At 39.2% G+C, this 24,945-nt stretch overlaps 1 protein-coding gene across 7 annotated transcripts in view; it reads left to right on the top strand.

The window, feature by feature from the left end:
• The window catches only part of ERC1 (ELKS/RAB6-interacting/CAST family member 1), a 252,432-nt gene that overhangs the window by 42,366 nt on the left and 185,121 nt on the right, over positions 1–24,945 (top strand). For 4 of the 7 annotated variants that reach the window (XM_066319384.1, XM_066319386.1, XM_066319387.1 and 1 more), the window contains exons 2-6: positions 3,712–4,128; positions 15,546–15,620; positions 17,498–17,653; positions 19,469–19,552; positions 21,940–22,107. In XM_066319384.1, the coding sequence (XP_066175481.1) occupies positions 3,712–4,128; positions 15,546–15,620; positions 17,498–17,653; positions 19,469–19,552; positions 21,940–22,107 (900 nt within the window). The remainder of the gene's footprint in view (positions 1–3,711; positions 4,129–15,545; positions 15,621–17,497; positions 17,654–19,468; positions 19,553–21,939; positions 22,108–24,945) is intronic. The other 3 variants (XM_066319385.1, XM_066319392.1, XM_066319391.1) reach the window with 1 other exon arrangement.

A 24,945-nucleotide genomic window follows, 5' to 3' on the forward strand; every position in this document is an offset into this window, starting at 1 on the left:
CTGTCATATAATTGCCTGTTATGTTTTTCCCTTGTTTCTAGGAAAGAGTACATTCTTTTTGCTGACTATTTCTGGCTGCTCTTGAACATACTGTATTTATCTTGGTGTTCAAAAGTTAAAGGAATTTTCTCGGTTTAACCTACTTAGAATTTAAATACAGGGGATTAAGAGGAACTTAACTATGGAAGTGTTTGGTGCCTAGGTGCCTTGCTTGCGTTGCAGACCCCAGAGGTCTAATTTAGGGATAAATTGTATGTCTGATTATAGTAGTTACAAAGACAGTATCTGCACTATGAATAATCTAAATCAGGCATCTAAACCTGAATGGACAAATGCATATTGGAATATTAAACACCATAGCTTGGTAGGTCAAGCTCTGTCTTGCAAAGATGAGTGTGGAAATCCTTACTTTAAAAAGCACATCACAATTTAATCCTTTCTTCGAAATCATGGTAGTAGCAGTGGATGCCTCCTTTTGATCTAAGATGTAGGGTTAGAATACAGGTCTTGGCTGTAGAATACCAATTAAATTCTTTTTCTGACTGAGAAAGTTAAAATGCACATCCCCTACTTCCTTTGGAGTGGTGAGATGATAAGCATTGAAGTTAGTTGGAAGTATTGCTATTCAGGTCTTTCTGTTCTTATGTGTTCTACCAATTAGAATAAGAAGCTGTGCTCTCTTTAATACTTTCTGTCAGGCCTACTGAATCTTTAAATATTTTATGCAAAAAGGAAAAGCTTCACCAGAGAGAGATGAAAAGAGCTGCCTGCAGCAAGGTTCCCAAACTCAGCAGCACAGCTGTGGGTGCTTTGGATTACCCTGAGACTGCAGGACAGCTTTGGGAACCAACACCAGGAACTTCTCCATCAGGTGCTGTGCTCACACTGTAGGCTGGAAACTCACCAATCTGCCAAGGTGTGGGAAATGCCAATTTCAGTCCTCTAGGCAGAGACTGAATCGTGTTCTGCTACTCAGAGATGTAAATTTTGGGCTACTGGATACAACTCAACCTCTGTCTCTATGCAGAGCCTGGTTGGCGAGTTGACCTGTGGAAGTAATCCAGGCAGAGGAACACCTGGTCTAAGAGGTTATATTTGCACCTAAAAGTGTCCTTTTAGGACTTCTGTTTGAGATGAGCCTGAAGGTGCTCACCTCTGTCAAGAGAAAAATTTGTTGAACATGACCAGTGAGACTGGAGAACTGTGCTCACAAAAATCCCTTTGTGTTTTGCAGGTGTTATAATTTGTAGTGAGGCTTAAAGACCAGTTTTCATTACTTGAAAAAAACAGGGAGGGAATCCTCAAGATTTGAGATAAGAGCAATAAATTTCAAGTAAAGAACAGGTTCATCATAATTACTTTGACTTTAATTACATTGCCTGCATTAAAAACACAAAAGCACAATTGTTACTTACTTGGTAAAGTATGACATAATGAAGCTTGGTGGTATAAAAGGTATTTTTACATGTTTATTTCTAGATAAGACTATTTCAGTAGTACTTCTCAAGTTTCCTTGAGATCTCTAGTCAGGTCTTAGACACAGCATTAAGTATCAGTGGCTGGTATTGCATGAACTTGGAAAATATTTTGCCTTTCTAGGATGGTTGATTTAAAAGTGAAGTCTGAAAAATGGATGAGAAGCTAGTATAGCTTGCCTGCTCCTTCAGGGAGAAAATAGTGTTTTCTTTGAAATTACATAGAAGACAAAAATTTTAACTGAAAAAATAGTTTAGTTATGATACCAGCTAGTAGAGAATATTCTTCTGTTATTCTGAGAACCATGAAAAATGTAGAAAGCAGAGAAAAGAACCCGTTTTGCATACATTTTGCATGTTGGAAACGAGTGGGTGTCAAAAGCACAGAATAATTTTCTGTGGTGTGTTTTCCAGTTACCTTTCACATAATAAAGTTTGTTCTTGACTCAGCAGCAGTTCAGAGAACAGTGAGAGTTATTCATAAGCTCAGCTCTAACTTTTCCTCCAACCCCACCTCTTCATTTTTCCTGGGAAACTGAATTACAGGCAGTTGCTGACCAATTGTCAGGTATTCCAAACTCCCTTGCCTTTTTTTCACAGACTGATTGATATCAGTAAATCCTGCTTGTCACTGGTGTTAATTTCTTTTTCCACATAATGTATTTGAATAATGTAATAGGTTTTGGTTCAGTGACCCAAAAGTTCCATGTTTAGTGGAGATAATTTCTGTGGGTCTGAGACAGAGTTTTTGTCTGTGTAACCTGAAATGACATTTCACAGCAGATCAGATGGTAAAAATGTAAGAATTTGGTTGTGGTGATTTAGGCCATTGATGTTTATAAATAACCCAAGTTTGATTCTGAGACAACATTGAGTAGAGGAAATAATTTCACTTAATGAATGATGTGGTTGTTCAGAAGAAGCTCTTTTCTCGCCTGGGAGAAGGAAAATGCTGAAGTAGCTGTATGTGGAGAGCCAGGTGGAAGCATGTGGAATTTGTTTGTTAGCTGGAGGAACAACACACAGCTGGGCTGTCAATAAGTAGAGCTTCTCAAATACAAATGGAATTAACTCCTGGGAAATTGTAAAGTTATATCTAGTGGGGTTATTGTTTAATTTTAACAAAATTTGAGGGCATTATCTCACTACTACTGTTGTAGAGGCTAAAATCCTCATGCATTAAATGTTGTGATGTGACCCTTTTCCCTCTGCTGCATTTATCCAGTTTTCTAGAGTTGTACTTCTTCATTACATGCTGAAGTTTCTTCTCTAAGTGAAATGGGAAATCCGTGCAAGGTGTAGAGTTAGGGCTGAAGACCTTGGGAGCCTTCACAGCTGATTACATTTTGTGGGTGATATGTAAATTCTAACAGCACTGTGACCCTCTGCTTTGCCAAAATACTAATTCTACAGTAATTCTGGGTCCTCTTCTGCAGATTTATTCCTCAGGGTGGGTGAGCATTTGGAAGGGTACTGACACAAGTTGCTGGAAGCTGCTGACATTTTCCTCTTTGAAACAGTCACTCTGTCAAGCTGATGCAAGTGGAAGAGTCACTCAAGCAAGAGTTTTCTAAGTGTTAAGCAACCTTTACTAGGCATAGAAGGAGGAACTTGAACTTTCTGTAGTATAACCCAATTCCTGTTTTTAAAAAACTCCAGTGTTGGTCTCTTGGCATTGTGGTTTCCTCTTGGTTGGTGGTTCAGTGTTGGAATCCTAGAAACATAGAATTTGGGGTTTTACTGTATAGTAATACATATAAGTCGAGATGGAAAATTTTGGGTATTGTCTTCGTCATTCTTCTTCACCACCTTCTTCCTTCTTCTTCATGGGTTTGGGTGGTTTTCTGTAATTGGGTGAAAGATATCCACATTGCGGATCTCAGATGGTCATTATTGGGTCAGAAATAAAATTAATATAGGTGTCACCTCATTATTGGGTAATTACTGCTTAAGTGATCTTAGAAAGAGGTAGAAGTACTACATTTTACCTCGTTTCCCTGGCTTGCTAGTTAAGCTCATGGTTCGTGAGCCTGTAAATACTGTAAATAGATAAGATACAATAAACATTCCAAGTCTGAACTTGACATCTTTGCTTCCCGTGTTATTCATCCTGACCTTGGCAGAGAAGAAAAGAAGCCAAAACTGTCGCAGTCCAGGAGGTGTGATGTGGCTCATGGTGTTTCCTTTATGTCTCCAGTGGAGGGAATCCTCTGATTCTCTTTATCTGTCCTTGCAGCACATGCAGATGACGATCCAGGCCCTGCAGGACGAGCTGCGCATCCAGCGGGACCTGAACCAGCTGTTCCAGCAGGACAGCAGCAGCAGGAGCAGCGAGCCCGTGGTGGCCGAGCTGACCGAGGAGAACTTCCAGCGCCTGCATGCTGAGCACGAGCGCCAGGCCAAGGAGCTCTTCCTGCTGCGGAAAACCCTGGAGGAGATGGAGCTGCGCATCGAGACGCAGAAACAGACGCTGAACGCACGCGATGAGTCCATCAAAAAGCTGCTGGAGATGCTGCAGAGCAAAGGGCTGTCAGCAAAGGCCACTGAGGAGGACCACGAGCGGACACGGCGCTTGGCTGAGGCGGAGATGCACGTGCACCACTTGGAAAGCCTTCTGGAACAGAAGGAAAAAGAAAACAACATGCTGAGAGAGGTGAGTGACCAAACTCAGCATTCATGTTAAACTCCTCTCTGTCTCCTATCCATTTCACGGTTGTAAGGAAAGAATCTTCTGTCTTTATAAGCTTTATTTTATACTAGATTCCACAGAACTTGTGCCTATTTTAAAACTTCTTTATGGCCTCCTTGCATGTACCTTTTGGGGTTTTGTGCTGGGGGCCCCCACTTTCCCTGTAGTCTCCATAGGGAGCTCTGGAGGTGAATTGTCCCAAAGTCTGTAAAATGAATTCTTCTATTCTGCTGTGGTTAGAGAGAAAGTAGCTACCTGTATTTAGGTGAGAGCAGAGAGAGAAATCTTTGCAAGAGTAATGGATGATTGCTCCACAGTTTCCATGGAAACAGTCGTCTTGCTGTGAAGGGTATTTGATAAAACGATTAGCTGCCCTGGATGCACAGCCAAATAAAAGATTTCTTAAAGGGACGCTGTTGCACACATAGTAACCCCTTCTCACCATCCATCTGGAAGCAGAAAAACTATTGTTATGTCTATATTGTACCTTAAAAGAATACAATGGCAGGCATTCTTCACTATTAATCATTTTAAACTAATTATAACAAAATATAGTCTATAGAGAATACAAATATTTTAGTAAAATGAAGGAAAATGAGTTATTGTGTAGCCAGTATAGTTACATTTTTTGATATTACTAAATGCGTTTTCCTCTTGTCAACCAGCCTCCTAAAGTAATCCAATATTAACTTCTAAGAGGCTGGTAATTCAGCATGGATTGTGTAGATGCACAGATAAATATGTGTTTATATGGATTCGCCAGTGCTAAGATTCAGTGTACAGATTATTTTACATCTGTCAACTGAAGGCATGAATTGATAGCTCTCCATGTGTGTGCACCATGTGGATCAATCTACTGACCGACCTGTTCTGCACATTGGTGTCTGTCTCATGGTTCCGCAGTTTTTGGAAAGCTCTATGTGTACACAAGATTTAAGGCTCTCTAAGAAGTCAAGAAAGCAAGGCCTGGAAGAGTTTTTTGAGATGAGTGTATACAGCACATAAATACTTCTTAATACCTCTTATTCATATGTTTTCTAGGGCCTGACCCATAGTGCTTGTGCTCTTGCAAGCATTTATATAAGGAAGCTAGAGCCCATTGCATTTCTGAGCCAGATTTAGGCCAGATTTATTTTTTTAGAGCAGTAATCTCTTGAATGTCTGGAGTGAACATAATATGATTCCAGAGTTTCTGCACTACAGTTTTTCCTTTATTTAGCAACCAGTGATAATTCTGTTCCAATTCTTGTAACTATTTCAGGAAGAGCCTCAAATGGCTTCCATTTGTTTCTGCTCTAAGTCCAGCAACAGAAATGAAAAGCTGGCAGGAGCTGCGCAATTTTTGAGGAATTGTGGTCATGTTTGTTCCTGCTGCTGATGAGTAGATGTTGTGAGATAAGAATTCGTGTTCCATTCACCCATATTTGGTCATTTAAATCCTGTCTTTGTGGTAAAAGACTTCCTAGAGGAGGTAGAAATGACCTACTGACTTGGAAGTGCAAATGCCACTTATCAAATGTTTTAGAAGTAATTACTCCTTGCTGCTTACCCAGCCCTGATTCATTGAGAAGTGTAAGCTGGGTGTAACGTCATTTGTAGCCCAAACCATTTATATTTTGGGATACAGGTGTGAAGCTGGAGCACCCTCAGAAACATGGCGCAGTATTATCTCCTTATGGAACTGGGTGACAGCAGCAGTTTTGTTTGTAGCCATGTGTTGTCCTTGAGCTCTGAGCAAGGCTGAGCTAAGTGACCTCAGACTCACCTGCATCCAACTCAGTCTCATGCCTGGGGCTCTGGCAGGCTGCAGAAAATCAGAGGAACTTGCAGCTGACAGCATCTGACTGCCTGAGCACCCAGATGCTCTGCAGGAGGTTGCTATCCCTGTTTCAACTTGGAAGTTGTCTCTCTTAGGTGTGTCACCTGTTAGGTGTGTCTGCATCACCCTCTTCAGCTGATCCTCTGTTTTGTTCACCTGTATTTCCATAGTTGTAGGTTATTTTAGCCCTTTGCTGCCCCAGACACCAATGATGGAATTTTTGAGCTGCCATGAAGAAATGACTCTCTGTTCTTGCTGGTTCCATATCAGGCATTCCCTGTATCTGAAAAGGCAGGCTAAACTCTTCTCTAAATGCTGCTGTGAAAGGAAGCATTAGTGTCTCAAAGCGATTCACAAGAGTTTGGGAGGTCAGGTCATATTTCATGTCCTCACACATTAGAAAAGGTTAATAGCAGTCTTGAAAATCTTAACAAAAGAAATTCTGAGATGTCAGAATCCACTAGTACTGTATGTGACTCTGCAAGGTGTTAGATTTCTGATAGAATATTTGCTGGAAATAATACTAAAGATCTACATCTTGAAGCAAAAAGTTATCCCTCAGTTTTCCTGCTTTGAAACCTCCATGTGATTCATACTGTGATGTTGAGACTCGAGGTCATCAGACAGTTTTGCAGGCAGACAGTGCAGTTACAGTGGCCAGCAGTATGACCTTGAGAATTAAATGTGAATTAATAGATTTCTTCATATTTGCTACTCCTGTTACTGTACTAAAGTTTGCATGAATTTCCTAAGGCAAACAAGTTCTAAGAGAGGTCAGAGTTGTGGTTCTGGTAAGATTATAACTGTGTGCCACTCACAGTTTTAGGTTATTATGTCCATTCCAAGATCTCCCTTTTTCTAGGCTGAAAAATCCAGTGCTGCTGAATTGTTCCTCATGTAAAAGACATCACATATTTTGATCATATCCCAGGGCATCTCCTAAATCCAGATTATTAAATGGATTCTCCTGCAGCTGCTGAGAGGTATCCCCATGAGCAATTTGACTCTCTTGGGCTTTTTCCAATTGCCCTGACTGCAGAGGATCTCAAGAAATGGTTTGTATAAGTCCATGGGAAAGTTGCTATATCCAGCATAGGATGTATTCACCAACTGGTACAGAGGACATTCTCTCATTAACACAAATAGCTAGAACTTTAATGTCTCATTGAACATCAGAATGCCCTGACTTCAGCAGATAACAGTGTGGCTGCATCACATTCCTCTGTCCTGGAAAACAAGCTTAAGCTTCAGAGCTTATCAAAAGATGGCTGCTATTTTGAATACGCCTTCTTCAGTCTTAGGGACAATTATTGGTGTTGGTATTCTAATCTTAACTTTCAAAAACAAAATTATTTTCATACCAGGAAGAAATACTATATGAAATGCAGCAGCTGGACTACAGCTTCCAGAATAGCTCCCAAGTTGAATTAACTGCTGCCTCTTTGTTCCAGACTTGGCCTGTGGCAGAGTTATCAGTGGTGGTGCATAGCTCCAAAGATAACCAAGCTTGCTGTGCTCTTCCTGACAGCCTCCCTGCTCCCCACTCCCCAGAGGGGAGCACTTCTGATGCGCTGATCAGAAATGGACTTTTCTCAACTACACAGATTAACAGCCCAAATATCAGTGCAATTAATGCACAATATGATGTGGCTGCATCCAGAGCTGGTGTTCCAAACACCTGGAGCACTCTGGGCAGGCTGTGATTTGTAAGGACAGTCCAGCAGGGGGACTGTGAGTGTAGATGGCTGAGCACAGCCATTTTTTTTAAATGGAAGGCTGTTCATCCTGAAGGCTTTTTTCTTCAGAAGGCAGTTCTAGAGTCAAGGCTTGCATGTTGCAGTAGTGTGAAATGAGGGAAGGGCTGACAGGAGCTTTATACTTTGTGTCCAGAAACTGTTCCGTAGTAAATTACAGTTTTGACTTTAATTTTTTTATTTTTTTAATAATTGACCCCATTCAAACAAGATGGATTTTTATTCCAGCTGAGTATAAAACTGAATGAAGGAGTTAGGGATGAAGTGCTTAACAAATAAAGGGAGGTTCTGTTTGTAAAACAGACACTGAAATGGGTGGTTCATGAGGGCACTCATTCACAATGAGCTTAAAGAAAGAGGCTGTGGCAGAAAAAGCTATTATTTCTTTCCTTTCTGAGTGTTTGTTGAAATGGCAACCCCACAAAGTGCTGTTTGTGAGCTGCAACACAGTTCTCTAGGATGGCCTTACTGCAAGGAACCCTCTGAGGCTGTTTGGATGGAACAGTGCCAACATTCCCCTAGGAATGAGCCCTGGATGCTCTGTGTCCCATGGGCAGAGCTCTGCAGAGCAGCAGGCAGCTCACCAGGGGTCGCACAAGTGGATTTAACCTGAGATCAGCCAGATTTCTCCCTGTGGTGGCCGAGGAGCAGCAGCAAGGGGCTCAGGGAGAAGGAGGGAGGTGGCACCTGCTGTCCCAGCAGAGCCCTGCTGAGCTGGGCTGAAGTTGCTTCACTTGTCTGACCGCGTTTTAATGAGCTCTGACAAGTTTTGCAAACAAATTATTTCTCCGTGGGTGTGTTAAAATTCTTCCCCTTTTCTGCTCTAGGCTCAGAGGAGGATTCAGAAATTTTAATTGGAGCAATTAGAGTTAACTCAAGGAACACTTTTGTCCTGTGCCAAGATTTTGCAACATAAATAAGATACTTCAAGAGAAGTTTTGTTTGCAGGAGTAGGTAGATTCAGTAAGTGGAACTCTTACTGCCATCATACTGGGGGATACCTTTCTGATGAGGTAAAAAGAAGTTTCTGCTTTTAACCTTCTAGAAGCAAGTAGCAAAGGGAGGAGTGATTTAAATCAAGATAATTTAAATAATTATGTCTTTATTAGCATTGCTTGTTTGGTCTGCAGGTAGTTTTAAAACATGCAGAGGTTTTGTAGGTCAAAACTTGAGAAAACAGGCTATTGCAACTTGAAAGCATGCATAATGTAGCTTTTATGCATTTAAATTTTTTTAAATACCATTTTTGTTTGGAATATTCTATATGTCACCTTAGGTAAGAATGACAATATTCAAACATGTATGAAATTATTTCCATCTTTGCTCAGTGCAAAGGTTGGTAGCTTCGTAATTCTTCAAAAGTTGAAAAATCAGGCTGGAAAATAATGTATTTGTGTTCTGTTTCTAAACCACCTTATTCTAGCATGGCAAATTCCTGATTTTTATACAGTAGTTAAATAATGAGTGGGTATTAAGTAAATGGAAGAAAGAACTCCAGTCATCTGTCATGATGTTTATTCTGTATTATAATTATTGCCTCATCAAAGTGAAATAATTAATAAAATTTCAGGAGGTTTCTTCATATGCTTTTTCTAGCATGGGGGTAAATTATTTAATTCTTGCTCTTATTTCAAAACAATTTTTTTCTGTATGCTTGGGCTAGTCTTTGTCATACAGGAGAATTTCTTACTCTTTCATTTTAGTACTTCCATACCCTTCAGATAGTATTTTAAAAACTATGTGAAACAATGCATAAATCTGTCTGGGGATTAGAGGTTTAAAATGCTTAAACTTCAATGCTTTTTGATGTTTTGTTATTTTAGAACATTTTCTTTGTCAATACATGTTAGATGATTGGCTTTTGATTGGCTTTGTTTGCAAATTACATCTTACGTTTGCTTTCCTTGGAGATGGTCACATTATCCTGCACTTTTCTGCAGTAGAAGTGAGATTTGTGGAAGTTTGTTTCCGCAAATGCCAAACTTTGTAGTGGAAGGAAAAAAACCTAAAAATACCCATAGCAAGTTGGAAGCTAATTTAAATACAAAATGAGTGCTTTAGCACCTTAAATAAGAGGAAAGAGAAAAAATTAATAACAGCACATATGTAAATGAAGTTCTACAAGATTAAGATTTTAATTTTTAATTGACTTTTCTTCAGCTTTTTAGTCACACTTCAGTAGTCAGATTTCAACACAATGACTTGGTGCTTACAGCTAATTGGCTGGCTTGAATTAGTCCTCTTCTTACCTTGCTTTTACTCTAATGCCAAAGTTTTGAGGGATTTTGCTTTTGTTTCCTGCTGATTGAAATACTGAGATGAGCAGGAAGCTGAGCTTTAATTTTCACTTTAGGTGATGCCTTTGTTAACAAACTTAAGTGTCCTAATATCTGAGGTTTTAATTGGATTTAGAAATAATCGTCTCAATGGATTAATACAATTGCAAAACAGAGATGAGTTACTTTAGCCAGGGGTAACTGAGGTTCAAAGCAATTGGCACCCTCCATTATCAATGTGTGTGCAATTGCCAGCACATCTTTCCAAGTCATGCTCTTTATGAATACAGTCATTTGTTTTTTGCAGGGAATTATGTTGATTGGTTTTGCAAATGCAGGAAATGACAAGTGGGAAATGCAGAAATAATTTCCAAAGGAACTACCATGATTACTGCTTGCAGACTTGTATAACTATATCATTTTAGTAGCAAAAACTCCAATAGCAATGAAATAAATTCTACCGGATTCTTATATGTTCTTTTTTCAGTTCATTTTTGATGTCTTGTTGAAATAGAAGTTAAAATTACTGGTCTGGGGCACTTTTTGAAAAAAAAATGCATAAAAAATCCTGAAACTAAACAATTGTGATACTACCCAGTCACCTTCTGGCACCTGGTAGTAAAGATATTTATATAAATGAGTCATGCAGATTAAAGGGCTCTCCCACAGGTTATTCCATGCAACCTTCTGCTCAAAGCAGCAATTTTGAGCAGTGGGGATTCCACAGCCTCTCTGGGCACCTGCTCCAGCATTTGGTTGTTCTGCTGGTAAAACCTTTTTCATATTAGCAGGTGTAGATTTTAGTGCTGCAAATTCTGTCTGTTGCCTATCATCCTTCCATTTCTAAGAAGACTTTTGTTTCCATCATCTCTGGAACTCCAATTAGCTCTAGAAGGCATCAGGTTTCTCCCCAAGCCTTTTCTTTTCAGCTGAACAAACACTTTTCCCTCCCTTCTGCTTTCCACCTCCTGCACTTCTGTTCCTACAGCCCAGGCTGCTTTGGGGGTGTCTTGGTTTGGAAAGACAGGTGTCTGCCAGGGAAAGCTGGAGCTTCCCTTGGAATGGAGAATGTCAACCTTCTCTCTCTAAATTATTATAATTTTGCAATTAAGGAGTCTTTTAGGCAAAGATATGGGAATAAGAATAACAGTTCTTTACTAAAAAAATACAAATGTACAAAAAACCAAGCAAATGCAAAAAAATCCTAGAAGCACTGACAGAATATGACCTGACACCCTGTTGGTCAGGGTGTTGGGACTTTTGGTTACATATTACAACCCAAGGCAAGGGGGTTTTCCACATCAAGGGCACATGGCTTGATCCAACTCGCATCTTCCCCGAATTCCATCTGTCTGTGAGCTGCTGGGAGTGCTGCCTGTCCCATGGCTCAGATCATTAATGAAGGCACTAATGAGGGCTGGAGCTCCCAGTGCTGATCAGCACTAGTCTTTGTGCCTCACAGCCCGGGTCATTTCCATCTCCTTTAACCTCTTGCCCCGCCTGTGCCTCCCAGATTTGCCTGCAGGGATGTTTGGTGGCCTTGGGACGGGGAGCACCCATTGCTCCCCACTTAGCCACACAGCAGGTAGAAGAAAATCAAGTTAATCAAGTATGATTTGTTCTTCTGCACAACTAAAGATCTGTTTTATCTTCTACAGCTACTAAATAATTTTTGGAGTTAATAGTGATCATTAGTACTGAGCTGATGGATGCTCCTGAAATTTTCCTTTGGTTATAATGTTTGCAATTCATTGTCATTAATTCGAACTAGGTTGCTAAAATCTAGGTAGGCAGAAAAGCCATCTGAGAGACTGAACTTTAGGTAGAAGAAATATAACATTCATTTAATAAGACCTGGGGGATAAAGCTGGAGAATAAAACCAGTTTGTAGTCAAAACTGCCCAGTCCAATGAATGATGCAAAGATCCAGCACAGGATATCATAATGGCTTACTCAAAGATATGGATTGTACAGTTAGGATTTGAAAAAGCCAGGATCATGACTGTGCTTTTAATTGTGTTTTTCGACAATTTTTTAAAAAAGAAATGAATGTATGAAATGGCACATTTTTGTTACTGTCTCTGTGGAATATGCTGCCTGATAATGCAGGTTTGGCAGGAGATGGGAGGCATGTCCTCTGTTGCTTTGGAAACTGCTTGTCTTGTGGCTCCTTAGAGAGAAGTTGCTGGACTTTTAAGCAAATAACCCACCCCACTATAAAGACATCATTGCTTGAAAGTGCTCCTTTCCATTTGTTCTAAATCCTGTGCAAAATCAGACTCAGGAGCAGCTCAGGAAATGACAATGAATGATATAGCCAGGTTATGAGGGAAAAAAAGTTTTGGACTAAATTTAACCCTCATTATTATGCACATGTATATCATTGACACTGGCAATATTGCTCAGTACTGGGAACTCCTTCAATTCTAAACTGTATGCTCTAATTTGGAATTATTTAAAAATAAACCCCATGGACTTTGTACTTATGGTGTGTTAAAATCACTTTATCACAGCTATTCTTTACGTTCAGTGTTCTCAGTCTGTTTGATCAGCTGTTCCATGTAATTATGCTGACCAGAAAATTAAGAGTATTGTTCCTCATAGGGATACTGTGCTGCCTTGCAGAGCTATCATTATTACCTGGCAGATGTAATAATGACACCTTTAGTTTATACCTTTTCTGTGGTAGATTTCCTTGAAAAGGAAGAAAGATATTCTTAATTAAAAATTAAGAATTAATAATGAAATATAAACCCCAATTCCGGAGAATGTGCCCGCCTTGTTTAGAACTTATGACTATTTCTAGCCTTCAGTTTCTAGTTATTGAATCTCAAAGATTTTTTTGGACAGAACAACCCAGTTTTGATTTTTGTTGCCTGTGAGTGTACTTTAGAGTTGGAATCAATTTGCACCATAATTTTGATTTTCCTTTTTGCTATCACTTTTAAATGAAGGCGTCATTGAACATATGCAAGCAATAAAAATATAAAAGAGATTTATATGAGCCATCCCTTGTTACAATAATTGAATTTGCACTCAGGGATGCAAAGATGCTAAATTTTACTAACCTGTTAGGAAACAATAGCAGTTACATAAGAAAGTTCTTAATGTGTGAGAGCAAAGGAAAAATCTTGTATTACTTTATCAGAATGGCTAACCAAGGAATGAAGGACTGGGTTTCTGTTTTTTCTGATCCTGATGTTTGTGTGCGGCCCTGTGTTCTTAAGTCTAACACAAAATCCTGTTTTACAGGTTCCAATCTTTATTTTCATTCATCTGTGGGGTGTGTGTCCCCAACAGGATCTGAACACATTAGAGAGAGGATCCATTAGTACATTAGGACATGGATGCAGCCTGAATTTCATACTTCAGGAGGGATCTGTGCTCTGCTTCACTTCAGCAGTCTGTGCTCCAGAGAGGCTCAGGCTGCCTGCAGTTTTTTTCTCAGGCTCTTCAGGATCACAGGCATGGTGCCAAAGTGAAGCCCTTCCTGTGCAGTCAGGAGATAGGAGGTGTTATTTTTCAGCAGGTTATGTCATCCAAATCACAGTGGAATTACTGAGGGTGATGGAAGTAGGACATTTCCTGTGCTGAGGTGCAGAGCATCACTTCAGACAGGGGAGCTACAGGCATTGCTCAGCAAGGAGCTTGGAGGAATTTTCTCTTTGGGAAAACCCTGAGCAGTGGTGGAAGCACTGTTGTGTCAGCATCCCTTTACAGACCTGTATCCCACCTATCCCAACTCTACAGCAGAAGCTGATTTTATATCCTCAGGTCAGAAACAGTGTCTCTGCACAAGTGGAAATTATCTAACTGCTAAAATAAAAATAATAGTGTCCAAAACAGATTTATGGCATATTAAATTTGACCTTGTTATCCTTTGTTTTCTCAGTTGCTAAAAGCTCATAAGAGTTCATTTTAATTTCTTTGAGTAAATCCATTTTGAGAATGTAGGTACAGGTAAGTAGAATAATAATGGTGTTGCTCCACTCTTTTCTGTGTGATGCCAGTAACATTTGTGCAGAGGCTCTCAAGTTTTCTGCTGACTCTAGGAGAAACAAATATATTTAGAGGGGTTTTCAGGTTTACTTTTTTCAGGAGGGTTTTTTTTTTTTTTTTATTATTTCAGAGAATGCCACTGTACACTGCAAACACACTTATAAAAACAGCTTCTCAAAAAATACACAAATATAATATTTAAAACCAGAGACACCTTCTATTGGATTTTCTTGTTATTACCATTCACAGGCATCAACTTATGCAAATGGTCTGATGCCAGACTTAATGCAAGGTTCTTGTGGTCCTTGTCATGTCTCAACACATTTCAGTCTTGCTCACTCAGAGCTGTGTAAGAGATTCACAGTCTTAAAGTAGTGTTTTCAGTATTTTTGAAAAGCATTGTGCAATTCTGCCTTTTTCAATGAAATAATTAATCATGTGGGGATAGTTACATAGTTGCATGGAATAGTTGCATGATAGTTGCATGGAATGACTGCCATACAGAATTTTAACTCTTCAGTCTATTGAAAATACAAATTTGAGGGTGGCTCTTGGGATTTGTCTTTCAGGTGTTTGAGAGGAGTGGATGGATCGATAAATGGTGTGTGGGCACATAATACAATCCATTGTTAGGTTAACTGGCATCACAGTTTGTGCTCTGTGGGCACCAAAGTGTTTTTCTGGCATATAAGATCAACATTCTAAGAGAATTCACATTCTTGTAGTTAACATTAGAGTATGCTGTAAGGACAATTCTTTTTGAAGACAAAGAGTGTTAATAGTTGCTGTATTGTTTCTCCTCTTTTTACACAAAAAAGAAGAGAAACAATACAGCAACTTGTTGCCTTGAAACCCAAGCTTTATATGATAGAGCAAGTTGTTCCAGCTTTCTGTAGCAGTTTGAAGCATGATATTTCTGAGTTGACATCAACAGAAATATCCCATGGATTTATATCCTCCTGCCTGCATCCCCTGAGCCTCTAGAGCAATGGGCTGAACAGAATGTATTTCCAGGTATGCTCCAGGCCAAGAGCCTTCAGAAAAATTTTCATCCTGTATAGTTAAATGTTGCCACTCCAGGGTAAAAAAAATGCTGGAAAAAGAGAGTGAACAACAGCTGCACCCTTACAACTTGTTGAAATAGAAAGCAGAGTGTTGGTGTTTTCAGCAAGCCTCTAGGCCAGTGTATTATGTGTATGTCTTCCATGAGACATTATCAGGAGTTCAGGTTAGTTTAGCTGGTTGGGGATAGAGCTTTGTAGTAAACCCAGCTGTCATTTCAAGTGTATTTTCAGTAAGAGGGTAGTCAAAGGTGCAGTTTGTGCTGTGCCTTTTTAACTGAGGCTGGGATTATGTCGAATGAGCTCTTGGCAATCCTTTCTGTGATATGAGAAGTGATAAAATGTGTGAGCTGGCAGCATCAGAAAGCAGCATTGAGTTATGCTCTGTATTAGAAAGAGAAGCTTCTGGTGCTGATGTTTGTATTGGGGCCCTGCCATTGGTGTAACTCCTGCTTTCATTCCTGCTCTCCAGGAAATCCATCGGCGCTTTGACAGTGCTCCCGACACGGCCAAGACAAAGGCTCTCCAGACTGTGATTGAGATGAAGGTAATGCTTATGCATGGGCAGCAGTAGCATCTGTTCTCTGCAAAATGGGTTTTCATGTGAAAGGTGACTCCACTTTTGTTTCTGTCAGTCTTGTAGTTAAAAATAAGTGTATTTTTATACTATAAAAATTTTATTATCACTGAAGAGACAGACACAGTAGAAACTCATCTTCTGTCTGCCTGCAGCAGCAGACACAGATTTCTTACAGTTAACCAAACATTCATTATATTACAAGAATGGGAATGATAGATTAATATGAAAGATTTGTGAGATTTTATGATGTGGGTTCTTCTCTTCTTATGTTATCAGTGTTTGAAATACTGCTTTACATTCTGTGTATCAAGAGAGCTAGCAAAAGCGACACCCACTTAAAGAATGGGTCATATAGCTAGAAATATGTCTGTGTGCCATTATAAACCTAGCTTTTCTAGATGAATTTCTGATTGAATTCTTAAGCCATTAGCTTAAGTGTTTAATGGACTGATGGCAATTGGCCAAGAGCTCAGGAGTCACAATCAAGTGTGTGGTTTACATAGCTTTATGCCATCATATTTCATATTGTATTGCTCATAAAATACATCAGACAGGGTTTGGACAAATAGAGTTGAAGAATTGGAAACTGTCTTTGCAATTTTCCTTGTTTACATCCCATCTTCCTACTCTGAAGCCTTTCATCTGCTGTCACTCTTTTATTAGTCATCTTTGTGGTCCATAGTAGTGAAAACTAATTGACCGTCTGGTAACATTAAGTGTCTTTACTATGAAAAGAGAAGCACAGGGGCATTTCTGGGAAATGATGTGATCACTGAAATGAAATTCTGTTGTCAATTTCAACAAATCATTTCACCTTACGACCTCTATATTTTTGTTGCAAAGATCTACTTTATCAATTTTTAACTTCATTATCAAACATTAAGCAGGAGACCCTATTAGATCTTCCTAATGATGCTTTTAAAAAATCTCATCTCATGAATAAAAATCTCTTTATGTAAAAATGAGATTTTTGTTGAGCTGTGCTTTGCTTATCAGACAAAGAAAAAGTTAGAAAGGTTTTGTTTATGAAAGTTTAGTTTCAGATCAGATCTGTCTTTCAGGAAAGACTAAATATTTTGGGGAAACGAACTAAGCAAAAATAGACTACTTTAAGGGATTATAGTTCCTAAACACATATCCATGATGATGAGTGTGCCTGAAGCTCTGTGTGCTATGTGAATCTGTTCTTGCTGCTCCTAACACAGAAGACTTCTAAAGGAACAGCAAACCGGGTACACTGAATGAATACCTCTGATCATCCTGTAAAAGTAGGAGGATAATGATAGATTGACTTTGTTTTTCCAGATGGTTATTTTTAACCCACTGAAATGTTTGATACGTTGTACATATGAGCCAGAAACCTTTACTGCTTTATCCAATCAAAAATAGATTATTGCACATTTTCCTTCCTTCTGGTGCTTTGCTGTTCCCCATTTGTGACCCCACTTAAATTAACTGGTGGCACAAACCCAATTTTTTGCCATTCTTGCAGTCACATTTTGCCATCCATTCAATTAGAATTAAATGTCTCTGGTTTGTGCTGGCTTTGAACAGGCAACTTTTCTTCATGTTCCTTTATTTATTCATCCTTCATGGTGTTCCTGCCCAGAACCACGTTTTCTTTCAGTACTAAACTCATGCTTTCCTTGAAAGGTAAAAAAATAAGTGGAAAAATGAGTATCTTAACACTCAAAGAGTTGAACACTGATTCCTCTAAGAACTTCCTAAGTAAATTTCAAGGGCAGGTCGTTTCTTGGACGTGTATCTCCATTTGTTTTGCTACATCAGTGCATTAACAAATCACCTAAGTGTGTGTCTTTACCCACCTGCTCTAATCACTTCAGGATTCCAAGATTTCTTCCATGGAGCGTGGCCTGCGGGATCTGGAGGAGGAGATTCAGATGCTGAAGTCAAACGGAGCCCTGAGCACAGAGGAGCGTGAGGAGGAGATGAAGCAGATGGAGGTGTACCGTAGCCATTCCAAATTCATGAAAAACAAGGTACTGAGAGAGCAAATAACAGCCCTGTGTTCAGCTGAGCTCAGTGAACAGAGGGGGGAAATGTTCCTGCTTTAGCTAGGAGGTGTGGTCTGGGTTCCCAGGCAAATGCTGGGAAACAGAATTGATTTAATACCTGCCATGAAGCCAGTAAAATAACTTAAAATATTTAAGAACATTTGAAATTCCAATTTGAAAATATTGTAATGGTGTTTCAGTAAGGTCAGTAGCCCAAGCTCTCCTTTTATTGTCACACCTGATTTTCTTTTCTCTCTTTTCTTCTCTTCTGTGTTTATTTCTAGACCATTGCTAATCCGTTATTGGTTTTATTTGGTCTGAAGTCTTTCCAAAGGTAGTTTGTTGAAAAAAAGATATTTCTTTTTGCAGGTGTTGTTTTGTAACTGTTTGGCCTTTTCATTATATAAAAGCTGAAAAGAGTGTGAAGTGTCACAATGATGGCTTTCCATTCCACTCTCCTTCCAGTTGTGGGGTCAGGATGAGAGTAGAGTTTCCAACACTACTGACATGAATTATTTCTGTTATTTGGAATATAGGACAAATGCAGCAATGAGAGGTGTTGGTCCTCAGGTGTAAAGACAGACACTGGCTATTGAATTGTCTGTAGGCAAAAGTAAATCCATTCTTTGTTTCTCAGACTTTCAGTGGCTCCTAACATTCTTCAGTGAAGGTTCAGGCCCTCTTGTCCAGTAAATTTAAGTCTATTGTGAGCAGTGCTGCCTGTCTTAATTAGCTTTTGTGTCCTCCCTGAAAGCAGTGTACAAACCCTGGAAGGGAGATTGAAAATTACTCTGCTGGTGCTGAGGAATTGTAACCCACTGCATTTGTCCTACTTGAAATTATTGGTCAAAAAAAGGAATGCTGGGTGAAGTGTATTGGAGTGAGCAGCATTTTTGCCCCAAAGGAGATCTGTGTACTGAGTGTGTGTTCCTTCCTCTTGCCTCACACCAGCTCACTGAAACACCTGTAGATAAATCTCTCTGTTCTTACTTTTGCTCTTTATCCCACTGGGTAGCTTCTAGGAACTGAAGGAATTCAGTTGATTACATTTTATTAAATGCTTAATAAAATCCCACTGGATTGCTTCTAGGAATCATTTGAACTCATTCCCTGCACAAATTCGGAATGGGGAGGAGATTAGAGCACCACTTCTTTCCATCTTTTCCTCTTTCTTTCCTTCTTTCATGGTTAGCAGCTCTTCAGTTTCCACTTGTCCTCTCCCTCTGTGGATCTATAGAGCTGTTCAGCTGCTTGATTTCGGGACCTCTTCTGTCTCCTGCTCTGCTCAGTTATTTTCCTGCAGAAATTTTGTTCCTTTTTGGTATCTGTTTGCTCATGACTCATGGCCATCTCCAGTCCTGACATCATGCTGTCCTATCTTGTTCTGTAACTGCACAGCATTTATTTTTTCAGTGTTGTACTTTATAAGTACTTTGTGGCTGTATCTTGACAATTAAGATGATTTCTCTTAAGCTGAAGTGTGTCCATTTTCCTGTTGTAATTTCCTTATGAGTGGCAGTTTCAAAGCCATTGGGAGAAGTGCCACATACTTGACATATGTAAACATAACCATAAGTATATATCTTCTGTTTCATAATCAAATTCTTGTCTGGCAGCCTAGATGAAATTACACAGCCATGAAACCTTTGAGAAGACTTATTGAAGAATGGAAGAGAAAAAATGAGTGACCAGTGTTGATCCTTCTGTTCAGTTCTGTCACTTTCAGTTACTTGGACTGAAACAGGCTGACTGGAAGCTGACAAATAATAAATATTTAAAAGCATAACAATGTCGTGACAGGTAGAGCAACTGAAGGAAGAGCTAAGTGCCAAAGAGGCCCAAGGGGAGGACCTGAAAAAAAGAGTGGCTGTTCTCCAGAGCGAGGTCTCTGCAGTAAGATCTCTCTTTTGTGTGCAGTGGCCGTTCACTGGGGCTTGCTGCCTCTTCTGCCTTTCTTCTCTCACCTCCTTCATCACCTGATATAACAAGTAGAACTAACAGCCTGCTCAGCCTTATAGCTGCCTGTTTGTCCACATGGTTTTGGTGTCCATAAATAACATCTGTATTGGTTTTGTTGCTGTTTTTTAATGGTCTGAGCTGTTTGAGCAATAATCTACTCTCCTCTACTGAGACAAATTTTCAGAAGCATTCAGCACCCATTTTGGGGACAGGCTATCAAAGAGATTTGCTTTTCCTAGAAAGAAAAACTTACTTGAAAACTTGTGTTGAACCCTCTTAACATCATTTCACAAAAGGTAATGAAATCTGGATGCTGAACGCTTTTCGTTTTTCTGCTCGTTTTTAGCAGCATGAATTTAGGTTCTTCCTTTGCTGTGAAGTCAGAGTTTCACTCAGAAGAGTGAACATGGTTTCTCATCAAGAAGAGAGATGTGAGCTCTTGATGCTGCCTTTACTTCTCCTGCAGTGGGGATGGTGTGTGCTGGGTTCCTTAAAGAGCTTTGGCACTGTGGCCTTGCAGCTCTGAAATGGGAGACAAGAACCTTCCCTTACTGAAATGTGGTGAACATCTCTTCTGACATGAGCCCAGAAACAATCTGTCTTTTTGAGAAAGTTTTCCTTTGATTCAGGCTACCTACTAATTGAAAAAGTTTGTGTCATTTGAGATTTTTAAGGAGGCTGTTTAGTTTAGATCCCCTAGAAAACATAACCAGCAGTGAGGCATTCAGCTCTTGCAGCAGTTGTTCTGTGCCTGGCAGTGCTGTGAGCTGGTGGCAGCAGAAATTGTGCTGCTGCCATCCATACCTGTGTGGTGGATTGAAATAGGGGGCAGAATCATCCTCTGTGCATATTTGCCTTTAGTAAAACACAAAAAACCCACCAACCTAGCAGGTTTGATTCAAGAAAACAATGGACTATTGAGTAGTTCTATAAATTCTTATTTACCTTCTCATTGTTCCAGTTAATAAAATGAGTTTGGGAGGTTTTTTGAGAGGCATGTCCTCCTCCTTTCTCATTCCCTCATGTACACTGTTTCACTGGAACACAGCAGGCCTTGATTACGTATTTTGATATTATTTTAGTATTCTTTGGTGAAGACTTTTCTTCCTTTAATTGCCCTTTATTGAATCAGTGTTGTCCATATAAAACTGCATTTACCCAAGCTTTTTTTCTCAGTTATTTCTACAAGCATTCACAACTATTCTAATAAAAAAACTTTAAAAATAATTATAAATTTTACTGTTATTTAATTCATGTGCCATGTTTCCAAGCATGGTCAGTGACTTGGACAATTTTTTTATCTTGTGATGTCCTTTAATTTCTGTTTTGAAGCACTGAACAATGTACATTTGGGGCTAGGGATTTTTTTTTTTAATGTCGCCAACAATTGTTCAAGTTAAGAAAGGGAAAGCGTCAGTTTTTAGAAATACATCCACCTGTGCTATACAATATGTAGGGGTAAAATATTGCTATTCTGTGAGATGGGAAGCAAACCAGAAAGTTGGTTACAAACTTGGACTTAAAACTACATTTAGGCTTACCTGTCATCTTTATTGATTTTTTCTCAGACTTATTAAAAATTGTCATGAATGATGATTTTAGATAATATCATTGCTTTATTTTCCAATTTTTTACTGTTTGTTTTTTAAAATAACAATCCAAGATACATTTCTTAAAATAAATTTGCATTTCTGTACTGTATTAATTCACTAAATTAAATTTAGGGAATTGCTTTTAACAAAATGCAGTTCTACAAACTGTTTTCATGTTGCATCTGTTTTTAGATGCTTCCACAAACCAAAGGGTTTTTCATAGAATAAAATGCTGGTTTTGTAAATAGTGGGCAAAGTAAAGGTGAATTTCCATCCTGTCCGAGCCTGAGGCTGGATTGGCAGGTGAGGAGCTGGAGGGCAATTTGCAGATTGGACATGTTACAGCAAACTTTGTGCTGCTAACAGACCTGCAGGAGTCTCATCTGCTCTGATGTTATGGGCCAGGGGTTCTGTTTCATCAAAACCTTGTCCCTGCTGCATGTCTGGGTGTTGCCAGTCCTTTGGAAGGTGAATAACAGACTGCCACTACTAAAAAGAACTTCCCTTGAAAAACTCATAACATTGCTCTCCTCTCTTTTTCCTTGGATCCTTTGCTCATGACACACAAATTTTTGCCAGCCTTTCTCTCGAGATAACTGAAGGTTTCATAGTTCTGTGAGGGAACTCTCAGAACTCTTTGTTGGTATTTGTGTGTGTTTATACTAATTTTCTAAGGAAGGTGTCAATGGTGTCTCCTTTTCCCCCTGTGTGTGTTCCCAGATTGGGCAGGTGAAGCAGGAGCTGTCCCGCAAGGACACGGAGCTGCTGGCGCTGCAGACCAAGCTGGAGACCCTCACCAACCAGTTCTCTGACAGCAAACAGCACATCGAGGTGCTCAAAGAGTCCCTGACAGCTAAAGAGCAGAGAGCTGCCATCCTGCAGACAGAGGTGAGGTGGACAGTTCTCTCCTTGCTGATAGAGAGAGAGAGAAAATCCCCACGATTTATTCTGTCCTTAGCTTGTACAGCCATCCCACAGCCATCCAGAGCTGCTTGTTCTGAGCACTAGGGTTCTTTGATTCTGTCTTTGATTCTCTAGGCCAGGGGGTTGATCTGAAGACAAACATGTGCAGAAGTGCTTGGCTGAATTAGAACTTGCAGTGCCTGAGCTGGGGGGGGGTTTATTTGCAGTGACCTTGTAGCTAGAGGAGAGAAGGAAAAGGAAAATGATTCCAGTGAACACTCTGCAGATGTTTCGCCATTACTGTCAGCATGAACAGTAATGTTGTAAGCTTGTGCTTGTCCCTACAACATGGTTTCATGGTTTATAATGTATATTCCAAGGTAAAGGAAAAGTATTTTCTAAACTGTGTTTCAATGACAAATGCTTCATAAAATCCCACCTTATGTCAGACGCAGTGTATATCTGACCATCAAACAGGTAATAAATGTAGCATAAATGTGTTGCTTAATGTAGAGCAAGCATGAAATGTGGGCAGATTGCATTTCAGTCCCTGTGAAGAATTGCAGTGTTAGTGGGAGTCCAAAAGATGGCAGTGATGCATCAAAAACTTTGTGTTGTTCGAGCTGAAGAGTCAAAGCCAAAGGAGCTGGCAAAAAGCATGCAGGAAGTTTGTGGGTGACACTGGGAGAAGGTTCCATATTAAAATAAGAGAATTGATCTGAACTTTTTACCCTAATTTAGCTTTCCTTTAGCCAAAATGGATAAATCTGTAGGTGCTCATGGCCTTGTTGATGTGCAGTAATGAAGTTACAGAGTAAATATTTTCTGATGTACCAGGAATGGCTTTTCTGATTTATGTAGATTTATGTAGAAGTTGAGATTGCATTAGTGGGTATAACTGGGAAAGTGTTCAGTTTCCAAACATAAAACTCCTGTTAAATTTGTTCATTCCTCTTTGCTAGTTCAGGAATGTACCCTAGGTTAAAACATGTCTATTTAAAACAAATATTTAAATTTCAAAATATCATTGAATGTAGGTGTTAGGTAAATAACCGTTTTCAAAGGTAAAATGCAGGTTTGATCCGTTGCAGTGATTGAAAAGAATGTTAAATGTTAATATGTTAAATGTGCAGTACTGTGACAAACCTACAAAACTAGAAACACATTTTTCACTTTTAAGTAACAAATAGTACTTTTCTGCCCATGAGAGATGAAGTTCTTGAACAAGTTTGCTTTATTAACAAGCTAAAAGACTTCAGTAGAAGGTCATAATTTCAGCTGTTGTGGTAGATAAACATATTTGTTCAATTAAAATGTCCAGAATTGAAACAGAGTATTTAAGCTCAAGAAGAATTGGTTCTATACCATTGATAGATATTCTTGAAAGTTATTCAGAACATCTTGATTTTGTTTTATCTAAAGGCCAAAGTACTTTATTATAGAAAACTATTCTACTCTTTAACTTGTAATATTACTAAATAGTCATTGAGAATGTTTGTTCTTCATTGACTGCTTCCAGATGTTCTCACGTAGCACCAAAAACCAAAGTGGATTCCTCCTTCCCAGGAGATATTTATACTCCTTGAGAGATAATCTCATATTTTTTAAAGCTCACCAATGAAATTATCACAGAGTTACCTTTTGGATGTGTTCACAGGTGATCCTCATAAGTATAGGATTGAAACATGCTGAGAACATCCAGTGTTGAGATGTTTGCCATTCATTGCATTTTGTGATGATTTGGGATTTTTAAAGGAAGGGATGACTTTCCATAAAAGGGTTTTCTTGGGGGATGAGGTGGGAATGTGAGGTCCTGCTTTGCCTCACTTCTTGACAGCACTGGTCACTGTTAAAACACAGTTGTCCAGTGTTCTCTCCAGACACCTGCAGAGAGTTGTGAGGAGGGAGCTCGCTCAATTTCTGACACACATTGTCAGACATCTTTAGAGGGGATCAGTTTTTTAAAGTCGTATTTAAATAAACATTTTAAAAGAAAAGAGAATACCTCCATAAACCTCTACCTCTTATTTAGTTTCTGTTAAAGACCCTGCCCACAGGTAGGGAAAGTGTTGATCTGACGTCTCAGAAATGGATTTGTCACCTGCCACACCAGAGCTACAGACAGCAGTGAGCTGTTGGGGGGATGTTTATACTGAAGGCTCTTGGGTGGAGAGGATATTGTGGTTAACTTCTCAATTGGTGTAGAAACCTCTAAAAATAGCTCTAAAATTGTACAGTCACTTTGTAAACAAAACAAAAAATAGGTCAGTATTTATGTTGGAATTCAGGCTTTATCCATATAAAGTTTTCACTCAGTGAGCCTTTCAGCTTAGATCAGTGCCAGAAGTTCTGTGGCTTCAGTGGGAAGTTGCATTAAACAGTGAGAATGTTCTCCTTTATTTTTGTATACTGCCCAAGCTGGCCTGGGTCTGTAATTGGTCTGTTCCCATGGTAAATTCAGATTAATATTCAGTGGAAAAATGCATCTAATCATGTGGAAGTTTTTATTTGCTTTGAATATCTCATTTAGAACATGAGAATTCATGAAGAGTTCACTCTCATCTACAAACCAGCCTGGATATTGCTGCAATTGGTATAAGGAGGTGAAGAGTCAATTCTAATCTAGTTAAAAAGAAAGATCAATGTCAAAAATAGAGAATTAAATTAAGTCTTGTGAACTACCACTGCATTCAAATCAGTCAATAAACATAGCTTTAAAGGTTTAATTACAGACTGTGCTATCAGTGAAAAGGCTTAACTCCATTTTTGGATTTATATTTGTTTGCAAGTTAGTAATGGAATGTCACTAAACTGGTCCTTTTT

Source organism: Sylvia atricapilla, chromosome 5 (assembly GCF_009819655.1).
Source record: "Sylvia atricapilla isolate bSylAtr1 chromosome 5, bSylAtr1.pri, whole genome shotgun sequence".
Classification (NCBI taxonomy): domain Eukaryota; kingdom Metazoa; phylum Chordata; class Aves; order Passeriformes; family Sylviidae; genus Sylvia; species Sylvia atricapilla.